The sequence below is a fragment of the Malurus melanocephalus genome, unplaced genomic scaffold (assembly GCF_030028575.1).
Source record: "Malurus melanocephalus ecotype Western Australia unplaced genomic scaffold, MMel_1.1 scaffold_377, whole genome shotgun sequence".
Classification (NCBI taxonomy): Eukaryota; Metazoa; Chordata; class Aves; order Passeriformes; family Maluridae; genus Malurus; species Malurus melanocephalus.
The window spans coordinates 59,524-72,083 of NW_026623609.1; the positions used below are offsets into that span (position 1 = coordinate 59,524).

At 48.3% G+C, this 12,560-nt stretch overlaps 1 protein-coding gene across 1 annotated transcript in view; it reads left to right on the plus strand.

The window, feature by feature from the left end:
* The first annotated feature begins 187 nt into the window (after positions 1-187).
* DHX37 (DEAH-box helicase 37) overlaps positions 188-12,560 on the plus strand; it is a 16,467-nt gene continuing 4,094 nt past the window's right edge. The window contains exons 1-19 of the mRNA XM_057378860.1: positions 188-438; positions 1,227-1,396; positions 2,090-2,202; positions 2,771-3,083; positions 3,708-3,856; positions 4,136-4,228; positions 4,347-4,443; positions 4,785-4,898; positions 5,985-6,086; positions 6,550-6,664; positions 7,124-7,219; positions 7,563-7,639; positions 8,096-8,234; positions 8,506-8,582; positions 9,622-9,854; positions 11,007-11,118; positions 11,671-11,777; positions 12,088-12,276; positions 12,398-12,522. Of these exons, the coding sequence (XP_057234843.1) occupies positions 339-438; positions 1,227-1,396; positions 2,090-2,202; positions 2,771-3,083; positions 3,708-3,856; positions 4,136-4,228; positions 4,347-4,443; positions 4,785-4,898; positions 5,985-6,086; positions 6,550-6,664; positions 7,124-7,219; positions 7,563-7,639; positions 8,096-8,234; positions 8,506-8,582; positions 9,622-9,854; positions 11,007-11,118; positions 11,671-11,777; positions 12,088-12,276; positions 12,398-12,522 (2,521 nt within the window). The 5' untranslated portion in view covers positions 188-338. The remainder of the gene's footprint in view (positions 439-1,226; positions 1,397-2,089; positions 2,203-2,770; positions 3,084-3,707; positions 3,857-4,135; positions 4,229-4,346; positions 4,444-4,784; positions 4,899-5,984; positions 6,087-6,549; positions 6,665-7,123; positions 7,220-7,562; positions 7,640-8,095; positions 8,235-8,505; positions 8,583-9,621; positions 9,855-11,006; positions 11,119-11,670; positions 11,778-12,087; positions 12,277-12,397; positions 12,523-12,560) is intronic.

Sequence of the window (12,560 nt, forward strand, 5' to 3'; positions counted from 1 at the left end):
ATGGGATGGGATGGGATGGGATGGGATCCATGGGATGGGATCCATGGGATCCGTGGGATGGGATGGGATGGGATCCATGGGATGGGATGGGATGGGATGGGCGGGGCCAGACCCCGCTGTGCCGCCCCGCGCATGCGCACATCTTCTCTCTCGCCTCTTCTCGCGAGATCCCGCGGGCCCCGGAAGTGGCGGCAGCGGAGCCGCACGTGGGTCCGGCCCGGTTTGTGTGTTGGATATCGGTGTCGGTGTCGGATATCGGTGTCGGTGTCACCACTCGTGTGTCCCGTGTCGCATATCGTGTGTCGCCACTCGTGTGTCGCGTTGCTGTCACCGCCGCCATGGGCCGCGCCCGCCGCCGGCACAACTGGAAGGCGCGGCTGCCGCAGGGCCCCGCTCCGCCCGCCGCCGATCCGCCGGAGCTGCCGCTGGAGCTGGGAGGTGCGCGGGAYCGGGACCGGGACCCGGCGCGGCTCTGCCCGCCCGTTCTGTTCATTATCATCCATTATTGTGTTCATTATCGCCAGCTCGGGCTGGAGGGACCGCAGAGCTGCTGTCCTATCTTTGCTGTATTTGCGGTTGGCGTGCTGGTGTTGGGTCCTTGGTTAAACTCAGAGATCTTTCCCAGCCAAATTGATTCAGTGATTTTGTGATTTTTCAGACTTTGCTTTAACAGCCCTGTCAGAGCAGGTCCTGCCTTCAGCAATGATCCTYGTGGGTCCCTTCCAACTCAACATTCACTGGTTCCATTATTTATTAAAGTAACTCCTAAACATCCTTCTTAGGTTTAAGATTTGCTTTTTCAAACGTTACTTTTTTTTAAAAAAATCACGTTTGTTATTCTGTTTTTATTATTCAGAATTTAGAATGCAGTGTTTTATTGTTAAAATGTGAGGCAGGAGCTGGGGAGTCACCCCGGGTCACGCTGTGTCCTGTGCTGTCCCCTGACCCTGGGGAATTGAGTAAAAAGGCAAAAATTGCACAGTGCTGTTACATAAACGATGGTAAATCGCCCTCAGGGCTGCAGTAAGCTCAGGGTTATTGAATCCCCAGTTTCGTGGTCTTTTGCCCTTGCTGATATTGCAGATTTTTTTTTTTTTTTTGGCTGGGTGTGAGGGCTGTGTTTGTTTGAAACAGCTAAATCTGGCCTGGTGCTTGATAAGCCTGCTGAGCAGTGAGCTGAAAATAATCCACCTGGCACGGGGGAATAACCAAACACTTCCCTTCAGATGGAGCRACGCTGAAGGGGATTGACCAAAGCAATGCCCTGGTCCTGCCAGCAAAAAAAGCAAAGAAGAAGAAAGTCCCCTGTGTTGTGCAACAGCAGAAGAAACCCCTGAGCAAAAAACAGAAGAAAAACCTGCAGAAAGTCTTGGAGCAGAAGGAAAAGAAAAAACAGGTKCATTGCAGCTTCTGTGTTCTTTTAAACACTGGGTTTGTGTTGTTTTGAAATGAAATTTAAGTGATTTAATGTTARGTGGGTGATGATGGTGAGGGCACAGGGGACAGTCCAGGGGTTTCTGGGGCTGCTGTTCCTGCCCAAGCAGACAAGTGTGGTGAAATCAGTGACTTTATTACATTTTAAAAGCACTTCATGAAAGGGTTTGGATGAGCAGCTTTGGCCCAAACCTCCATGCACCCCTAACACTGCCTGTGAGCTCTTGTGAAATGCTCATTTCCAGTATGGAAACAGAGCTTTTCTGTCTTTGTAAAACCTTCCCAGGTAAATCCCTGTTCCTTCTGGTGCCTGAATGATGCTTTCACAAAGGAGCTGTGGTTTTGGATCAGTTTAGGGCTGACCTCCTGCCCGTGCCGTGTCCGTGTGAGGGAACTGAGGGGAGGCTCTGTTGCTCCAGACCTCATTGCAGAGTTTTAATCCAAACCCATTTTCTTTGCTGCTGTTTGAAGGGTGCAGCTGAGCTGCTCCTTGCACTGATGTCAARCCCCCATTTCTATTTTTGCTCTGCTACAACTGCCCAGCAGGATTTACCAGAGCACAGAGCACGCTCTGTAATGCTTGAGTGCAAATCCTGAAATGAAATGATTTCCTGGTCAAAACAAGCCCTGATTTGGATTGTTTTTCCCCCAACAGAGAGCTGAGCTGCTGAGCAAACTGAACGAGGTCCAAGCTCCTGAGGCAGAAATGAAACTCCTCTACACAACTTCCAAACTGGGCATCGGGGAGCGCATGTACCAGGCTAAAAGGTAAAATGATTTTGGGGTAGAACCCTTGCAGTTGATCTCTGTGTTTGAACAGAAACATTCTGAGCTTCTTTCCCTGGGTTTTTCTTCTTTTTGCTGCAAATGGGTTCTTCAGAATGGATGGAGTTAAATAATTTGCCATTTTTATCTGATAATGTGATGGTTATTTTCTTGTTTGATAGGATGTTAGCTAAAAGAACTTTAAGGGATGAGGTGGGTGACCTGTCTGCAGAGTTTTAGCAATTATTCTAAACTACAAAATTGGTGGATAAACATTTAACTTATATCAATATTTACTTCAAATAAACCTGTTTTTTCTTGTATTGGAAAACATCTRCTGATGTGATTCTTAGTGGCTAGATTAATCAAGAGTCTGAATTAAAGATGCCTTCAGAATAAATGAATAAACCCCGGGATAGGGCAGAATTAGATAGAAATCCAGGAGTTGGGCCATCTGAGGCTTTACCTGGCAAAGTCATGAAATCCTCCAGCAGTGGAAATCCTGTTTTTTGTGGCAGTCATGGCTGGTTTAAGGTGCCCAACCACAGTTCACATGTTTGTTTTGTTCCAGGGTGACCCAGGAGCCGAGGAGTGACGTCCCTGAGAAGATCAGGAGCATCGGCGGCGCCAACAAGAGAAGGCACAGCTCAGAATCGGAGCCTGAGGAGGAGCCCAGCAGCTCAGAGGAGGAGGAAGAGCAGAAAGCAGCCCCTGAGGAGCCCTCGGGCAGGGCTGTGAGCGCTGCTGCAGAGCCCCAGGGAGCAGAGGAGGAGGCAGGGGCTGACCCAGCGGGTCCCAAAACGCCGCTGCCCCCAGCAGTGCCCAGCACAGCTCTGTGCCAGCCTGCTGTGTTCATCCCCGTGGACAGGAGTGCTGAGGTGCAGGTGAGGAGCTGTGGGCAGGGAAAGRCTCCCCAAAGGGCTGGGGAAGGGTGGGTTCCATCAGCTGGGGGCTCTCAGGGCTCTTGTTCTAGCAGCGTGTGCTGAGCTTTAAACCTGTCTGCTCCAGCAGAAGGAAAGCTTAATTTGTTTTACAATTTAAGCATTTCTCTATAGTTTTACATGCAGAATCCATTAGCAGTCCTTTATTGTGCTTTGCTGGAAAATCTTGTGAARTCCCTCTTATCTCTCCATTTGCTGTATCTTACTCTGGATGGTTTTGTCCCATTTGGTGTAGGTAGGACATTGTAGAAACGGGAAAAATTCTCTGTGAGTCTGAGCACTCTGTGAAATGAGTTTTCCCTTCAAATGCTATATTAAGAAACTCGAGGGACTCTGAAGTTTCTCAGATTAAAGTGCAGGGCTGGCCATGTTCTTTGTGAGAAGCTGCTCTGATGGCTCTGGTTCTCAGATCTGCTGGTGTGGTTTTAACTGGTTTGGAGCTTTCCCAGAGTTCCTTTTTGTGGGTTTTACGGTCTGAGGAAGGTAACAGTTTAAAATCCTGGGGAAAACAAAAAAAAAAAGGAATGGGAAACAATGCAACTAAAATACATGTTTTGCACTGTTTAGGAAGCAAGGCTGAAGCTTCCAATCCTTGCTGAAGAGCAAGTGGTGATGGAAGCCATTAATGAGAATCCCATTGTGATCATTTGCGGGGAGACGGGAAGTGGGAAAACCACACAAGTGCCTCAGTTCCTGTATGAAGCTGGATATGCCAGGTAGGAACTGGATTTTAAATGGCAGCAAATGGAATTGCAGACACAAAAAACATTGTTTGGCMAGAACATTGCTGTGCTCCATGCATCTTAGATCAATCAATGCACGTAGAACAGGAGGGAGCCCCAAAACTTCCTCTTTGTGTTTTTCTTCCAACTAAGAGTGATGCTGTGTGATTGATGCCAACTTAAAGCCACTGTGCAGAAATGCTGTTGTCATTTTCCCCTTTTCCTGGTGCTCCTCTGTTTATGAAAGCAGCCCATCCTTTTCTCCCTCTGCAGTTCCAGCGGTGCCATTGGGATCACGGAGCCGCGGCGCGTGGCCGCAGTGTCCATGTCCCAGAGAGTTGCCAAGGAGATGAATCTGTCACACAGGTGAGCTCTCAGCGGGCTGGGGGATGGTTTTGGGGTGTTTTTTGTGTGTTTTTTGTGTGACATGAGCTCTCTGCTCCTCCCTGTGCTGTTTCCTGCACTCCCTGGTGTTTCCCTGCAGAGTGGTTTCCTATCAGATCCGCTACGAGGGGAAYGTCACAGATGAGACTCAGATCAAGTTCATGACAGATGGGGTGCTGCTCAAAGAGATTCAGAAGGTAGGTGGCTGTCCTCAGTTTATAAAAAGGGAAATGTTTTGTGTGTCTGTTGCCAACCTTTCAAATCAGAATTTTCGGCACCAGAGATTTATTTCATCTCTACCTTTGATATTCCTGCCTAAACCCTTACACATTAGATTATCTTGCTGTGTAAAATGAGAGTGCAAAGAGATTCTTGGCAGCCAGGCTGCTTTGTGGAGGTGAGCACATTAAAAACTGTGCTCAGATGTGCGAGAAATCCACAGATATGTGAGATGGGAGCAGTGTTTGTGTAGCTGTGGGGTGTCCTGACTCAGATATCCTCAGCTGGAGCTCCTGTGGTGAATTCTCTGTGTCCCCAGGATTTCCTGCTGTCCAAGTACAAAGTGATCATCATTGATGAAGCCCACGAGAGGAGCATGTACACGGATATCCTGATCGGCCTCTTGTCCCGCATCGTGCCCCTCCGGCACAAGGTGAGGGATTCTCTGTGATGGGGAGGGAATTCCATGGAAATCTGACAGAAACCTGAAATAACACTCAGAAACGTGAAATAACACTCAGACAGAAACATGGAATAACACTCAGACAGAAACCTGAAATAATACTCAGAAACGTGAAATAACACTCAGACAGAAATGTGAAACAACACTCAGAAATGTGAAATAACACTCAGACAGAAATGTGAAACAACACTCAGAAATGTGAAATAACACTCAGACAGAAATGTGAAATAACACTCAGACAAAAACGTGAAATAACACTCAGAGAGAAACGTGAAATAACACTCAGACAAAAATATGAAATAATGCTCAGTTAACACATTTGTCTTCCTGTGTGATTGAAAAAGCACAGAGCATACAAAAAAAAAAGGTAAATACAAATACCAATACCAACAGATGACTTTTCAGGCAAAAACCAGTTAATTTGAGATTTTGAGTGCCACAAGACACGTGTGGATAATTGAGTACCAGCAGGCTGGGGGGAGTGAGATGTTCATTGTTGGCAGCAGCAGGGTTTTTGTGGGGATGTGTGGGGCACGGGGTGATGTTGCCTTGAAAGGCCAGTTTTTAATAATGACATAGACACGGTTAAGGGGATAAAAAGGGTTTTACCTCGGTATTTGGGATCCCAGATGTACAACTTGATGGCAGAATGCACACCCGTGTACAGCACGGGTACAAGTTTTATAGGTTTCAGGAATTAGCATATCTATTTAGGATTCTTTAATAAGAAACTTAACAAATGCAGTAATGTCTCCTTATTTTAATGAATTTCTTCCTCAGATGAAGCTAGAGCTTAGTTTACACAAGATATTTTAGACAGAAGGCTTTATTCAAGGCTGGAGTCTCGGGTTTAAGATAGCACAGGGCACACTGACTCTTTCTTCAGGATGTTTGGTTTCTTTGCTTAGCAAAACACCTAAACTAAGCTGGAATATCAGTCTTCAAGAATTACAAGCATGTAAGCTAAGGAGTACAGGCGGATACATAGGGGGTACAGAAGTGTAAAAAGAAAAGCAAAAATCATSAGACATCAGTGCCAGGTTTGTGTCCCCACAGAAAGGGATGCCCCTGAAGCTGATCATCATGTCAGCCACGCTGCGGGTGGAGGATTTCACTGACAACACCAGGCTCTTCTCTGTCAAACCTCCYGTCATCCAGGTACTGTTCTGGGTCAGATGGAGCAGCTAAAACAGCAAGGGTGGCCTTTATAAAACCAGTTACAAAATAAAGGCACTCCTGTCCTTCCAGCTGCTGCTGAAATCTTTCATATATCCATTTAAAAACAGTCATTTTGTTCAGCTATTGTTTCTTCGGGGACTCGGTGTTTTTCTTTCCACTTTTATCAGAAAACCACCTTGGCAGGATCTGATTATCYTGAAAAACTCTTCAAGTTATGGTGSWGGAGAACTGGAAAGCCTCAGTGTGGGTTGATGATGTGAAAGTGAGAAAAGCTTTGGTTTCCAGCACGGTTTTGTGGTTTTCAGRGTGGAAAACACCAATAATTTCTGTGTGGCTCTGGTGTTTTGTAGGTCAGAGCTGACCAGAAACACAGGGTGAGCTTTTGTGGCTGTCCCCTGGAATAATGACAGCAAACAAACCCTTGCTTTGTGTTTCTGTGCAGGTGGATGCGAGGCAGTTCCCTGTGACTGTTCATTTTAACAAGAAAACCCCTCTGGATGATTACAGYGGGGAGTGCTTCAGGAAGGTGTGTAAAATCCATCGGATGCTGCCTGCAGGTGAGGGACCYTCACAGCTGAAAATCTCTCAAATTCCTCATCCTCAGCATGGCTGAAGTTTGTTGTGTTGTGAGGGTTTTTTATTTGTTTTATTGGGTGGGGATTTTTTGGTTGGTTCTGGTTTTTTTTTGTCGTTACTTGGTTTGGTTTTGGGGCTTTTTTTGTTGTTGTTTTTTTTGTTTTTGTTGTTGTTGGTTTTTTTGTTTTTGTTTTTTTTCTTTGTTTTATTTTGGAATGAGTTTTTTTTTTTCAAATTGAACATGGGACTGCACTGAGCTGTGTGTGCTTTTACAAAGAAGGTTTTTCTTGTGMAAACCACCCTTCAGTTCAATCACAGTTACACCAACAAACTTCTCGAGTTCCTCCTTGGTGCTGCACACCAGATTCAACTTGTCTTTCCTCAAGAATGAGATCTGAAGSTTTTAAATGAGAAATTGAGAGTGTTTCCTTCTCTTGCAGGTGGGATTTTGGTGTTTTTAACAGGCCAGGCAGAAGTTCACTCTCTTTGTAGGAGATTGAGGAAAGCCTTCCCATACCAAAAAAACAACACTGCAGGTAAAGCTATGGAAACTGTTAAACTTTGAATTTATCCCACTGAGAACTGAGCTTGCTTTGCATCTAAAATTATGAATTTTTATTTAAAAACCACAAAAAATAAGGTTTGGGGAGAGGGCTCATTGTGGGTGATGGTCACGACTGATGTTAAATTTATGAGTTTGGTAGGTTTTATGTGCATGATCCCTCCCTGTTCCCCTCTGCCTCCTCTGTGCTGTTTGCTCCTCACACTGTGACCCTCTGCATCCCCAGAAAGGTGGGAGTGGGACCAGACTGCTCCTTCTGCCTTTCCCAAGAGGAAAGCACACTCAGCTAAAAGCTGTCCCACTGGCTGGTTTTGTAGGAGGAGAGGATGACAGAGAAGACTCAGTGGAAGAAATGAGGAAATTTAAGAAATCGAGGAAGAGGAGGAAAGTTACGGTAATGTGTGATGGGTGGAATTGCTCCAGGAGGCAGGAGGGGCAGGAATCTCCCTGGGAATGCTGCTCCTGTGTAGCTGAGCTGCTCAGCAGCTCTTCCAGACTTGCATGAAGCTCTTTGAGCCCCCACATGTCCCCTCAGGAGTTCCAGTTGTACTGCCCACTCTGCTGAAATTTGGGATATTATGGGCAGGAGACTGATTTAAATTGAATACTGAGCACTCAAATTTAATGGAAAGGTGAGGGCTACCTCTCATCTCACCATCTGTTACCCAAAATTTGGGCTGATGCTTGTGTTGCCAAGGTGCTCCTGCACTTTGTTAGCAGGAGATGTTGATGTTCTGGGTGCACTGATGTTACAGACAAATCCCTCTGTCACCTTCAGGCCAACAGATCTGTGCAAAGTGCTGTTTGTACCCCCCTAAACGTGGTGTTGTCACCTCTCCTTTTTYCTCAGACCCTCCCCAAAATTGACCTGAGCAGTTACTCAGTGGTCCCAGCGGATGAAGGGGATGAAGACAGAGATGGTGACAGCGATGCTGAYGCTGCAGGCTCTGATCTTGACCTGGATTTAGGAGATGGAGACTCAGAAGAAGGTTTGGCACRTGTGAAAGGAAGAATCCTTCTCCCTGTGAAATGAGTGGTGTGAGTGGGTTGTCCTGTGCTGAGCAGAYCTTTTTGGGGGAAGGCTGTAAAGTTTTCCCAGCTCCAGCTTTGAGCCAATTGAACCAATCTGAGTAATTGAACCAATTTCTTCCTTATTTTCTATGAAGGGGTGTTGGTGGAGATGGTGTTGGGGCTAAGCTGGGAGTTGTAAGGAACAATGCTGGAAGTTGTAAGGAACATTACTGGTTTGTTTCCCCACAGATGAGAAATCAGATTCRTCCCTCCCACTGTTTGTGCTCCCGCTCTATTCCTTGCTGGCACCAGAGAAACAGGCCAAGGTAAAGGATTGATTTATTGTGATGAGCAGAAGATCCTACAGATCGGTGTGATCAGTGCTTGGAATCATAAATGAGCTGAAATTCCCATTTTGGACTCTTCCTCAGCTCGAGTGGCCCTGTGGGCAGTTTGGGGTGGGACTGAGACAGGCCTGGCTTGGGTTGTGGTGTCCCTAAAGTGCCACCTCAGCAGGCTGGGAGAGCTGGTCAGTGACAATCCTGCAGGATCTGAGAATCCATCCTGTGCCCCGTGGGGATCCTGCAGCCAAGAGCAGCTTGAACAGATCTCATGTGYCCTCCTTCTCTGGAGGTGACTGGACACAGCTCAGTGCTGCTGTGGGAGCCCCTGTGGTCACTTCTGAGGCCTGAYTGAGCTGGACAGAGAGCTCCAGAGCTGCACTCAGAGTTAAATCTCTGACTCTGGATTCCCCTTGAAGTTCCCCTTGCAGTGCCACATGTGCCACCATCCCTTCACAGCACTGCCTGTCCCTTGCCTGTCCCTTGTTGTCTTGAAAGGCCAGTTTGTAATAATGACACAGACATGGTTGAGGTGATAAAAAGGGTTTTACCTCGGTATTTGTGATCCCAGATGCACAACTTGATGGCAGAATGCACCCCCGTGTACAGCACAGATACAAGTTTTATAGGTTTCAGGAATTAGCATTTCTGTCTAGGATTCCCCAATAAGAAACTTCACAAATGCAGTAATGTCCCTCTATCCTAATGAATCCCTCCCCCAAATGAGATCAGAGCCCAGTTTACACAAGATGTTCTGGACAGAAGGCTTCCCCCAAGGCTGAGCTCGGGTTTAAGATAGCACAGGGCACACTGAGCCCTTCCTGAGGATGTTTGGTCTCTCTGCCCTGCAGAACTCCTAAACTGAGCTGGAATATCAGGAATTACAAGCATGTGGACTAAGGGGTACAGGCGGATGCATAGAGGGTACAGAAAGCATAAAAAGGAAAAGCAAAAATCATCAGGCATCACCCTCCACTGCTGGCACAGCCTCTACACTCCCCTCTGTCCCCTCTGTCCCCTGCAGGTGTTCCAGGCCCCTCCTGCTGGCACCAGGCTCTGCGTGGTGGCCACCAACGTGGCCGAAACGTCCCTCACCATCCCCGGCATCAAATACGTGGTGGACTGTGGCAAAGTCAAGAAACGTTTCTACGACAGAATCACGGGGGTCTCGTCCTTCAGGGTCACCTGGATATCCCAGGCCTCGGCCAACCAGAGGGCAGGCAGGGCCGGCCGCACCGAGCCAGGCCACTGCTACAGGTCAGCTGCTGCTGGACATGGCTGGGGACAAATGGGCCAGGGTGTGTCTGTGGGGATTGCCATTGTCCCTGTGTCACTGTCCCTTTCATGGGAGGGACAAATGGGCCAGGGTGTATCTGTGGGGATTGCCATTGTCCCTGTCCCATTGCCCCTTTTATGGGAGGGACAAACAGCCCAGGGTGTCACAGGGGATTTGCCATCGACCCTGTGCCACTGCCCCTTGAGGGACAAACAGGCCAGGGTGTGTCCATGGGGATTGCCATCATCCCTGTGCCACTGCCCATTCCACAGGAGGGACAAACAGCCCAGAGTGTGTCTGTGGGGATTGCCATTGTCCCTGTCCTAGTGCCACTTTCCTTAGAGGGACAAACGGGCCAGGGTGTGTCTGTGGGGATTGCCATTGTCCCTGTGCCACTGTCCCTTTCATGGGAGGGACAAATGGGCCAGGGTGTGTCTGTGGGGATTGCCATCGACCCTGTGCCACTGCTGCTTCCACAGGAGGGACAAACAGCCCAGGGTGTCACAGGGAATTGCCATCATCCCTGTCCCACTGCCTATTCCACAGGAGGGACAAACAGCCCAGGGTGTCACAGGGGATTTGCCATCATCCCTGTCCCACTGCCCCTTTCACAGGAGGGACAAACACCCCAGGGTGTGTCCGTGGGGATTGCCATCATCCCTGTCCCATTGCCCATTCCACAGAAGAGACAAACAGCCCAGGGTGTCACAGGGAATTTACCATCATCCCCATCCCACTGTCCCTTCCCCATGCTGCTGGAAATGCTTTGGGGTCGCCCTGAATCCCTTGGGAGAGGTGAAGCCAAATGTGCGCTGTCACTGGAGATGTTGGTTTGGGTTTGGGGCCTTTCTCGTGCTGAAAACTCTGATTTTTTCATGGCTGGATTAGATTTCACCATGGCCAGATGGATTTCACCATGGCCAGATGGATTTCACCATGGCCAGATGGATTTAACTCCAAGCCAAATTTAACTTGTTGTGAATAAGGCAATGCCCCAACCATGTAAATAATGATCTGGTTCTGGAAATGCTATCCGCTGCTGCCTTTTTTTTTAATCCCTTGCTAATTTTTTGTGCATATCTTTTGAGTTAAAATTTTTTTTAAGAATCTAAACAGCGCTTCTGGTCTGGTAGGTTATACTCTTCAGCAGTKTTCATGGACTTTGAGAAATTTTCTGCTCCAGAAATAACAAAGCGACCRGTGGAAGACTTGATTCTGCAGATGAAGGCATTAAATATAGAAAAGGTGAGTTGGGAAGGGCTTTGTGCTGCARCAGCCTTTAAAGTGGTTGCCCTTAGGAGCCAGAAACAAACAGAAATGTCTTTTRTTGTCATTGCCTGTGGTAGAAATTAAGATTCTGAGACTCCATTTTGGTTCTGCAAATTGCAGAAGCTGCTCTGAATTCCACTAGGCCTTAACAGACGTGTTTGTTCAGGCAGTGAATGCTTTCTTATATTCTTAGATGTTAAAAAAAAGCCCTGTCGGAACAGGGGCTGTGTTTTGGAGATGCTGGAGCAGTTTCAGAAAGCACAGCACTTAAATTTAGAGCTGAAAGCAGCCTGCCCTAAGGCGGTGCCCGCAGTCCGTGGCAGCGATTCTGATATTCCTGTTTTTGTTCCGAGCGTTTCCTGCCATTCTGTGTCCTTTCCTTTCGCTCCTGCCAAACATCCCAAGTGTTTTCTTTGGTTCACACGAGCAGAGGGGAGGGTTTCACTCCCCTGCASAGCCTCTTGCTGCTGTTTAGCAGCRGGAGCTGTGTCAGGGCTGCACTGAGGGGTTTTTCTCYTGTTTCCCCAGGTTATCAACTTCCCATTCCCAACTCCACCTCCCACGGAAGCRCTGGCAGCAGCTGAGGAGCTGCTGATAGCCCTGGGAGCCTTGAAGGAGCCCCCCATGACAGGAAGGTAATGTCTGTGGTGCTCAGTGATTYCCTGCTCTGTTGAGCCTGTGCTCTCCCCACTCAGCCCTCACATCCAAAAATGTGCTTTGGTGCTCAAACTGCCATCATTTCAGCCTCTGGTTCCCCTCTGGGTGTGTTTGGGCAGGGAAGGACTGGGAATGTTCCATGCAGGGCTGGTGGGAGCTGCTGCAGGAAGAGGAGTCTTCCCCTGACCTTGAGAAAAATCAAATTAAATGTGCTGCCAAAACCAGGAGCACAAAGGTATTCTAATTCAAACTTATTTCATTACATGGCATTTTTTTCTGCTCCCCCAGGCTGAACCAGCAGCTAGCAGCCAAGCTGAGCTGCCCCATCAGTCCCCTGGGCAGAGTGATGGCCACTTTTCCCGTGGCTCCTCGCTACGCAAAGATGCTGGCACTGAGCAGGCAGCAGGACTGCCTGCCCTACAGCATCACCATCGTGTCTGCCATGACCGTCAGGGAGCTCTTTGAGGAGTTTGACAGGTGGGTGCCTGGGCYTGAGGGGCTCCTGGCAGGCTGTGCCCCTGTGCCACTGCTGCCCCCCATCCTGTGCCCCTCTGGGTGTGAGCACAGCACTCACTGACACCRTTCCTGTTTCTTTCAGGCCTGCAGTGAGTGAGGCAGAGGCAGCTCAGCTGAAGGGCAAGAGGGCGAGGTTTTTACAGATGCAGAAGGTGTGGGCTGGGCAGGGGCCCATGCAGAAGCTGGGGGACCTCATGGTGATGTTAGGTACCGACCCCAATTCCCTGTGCTGTTCTCATCCTGTC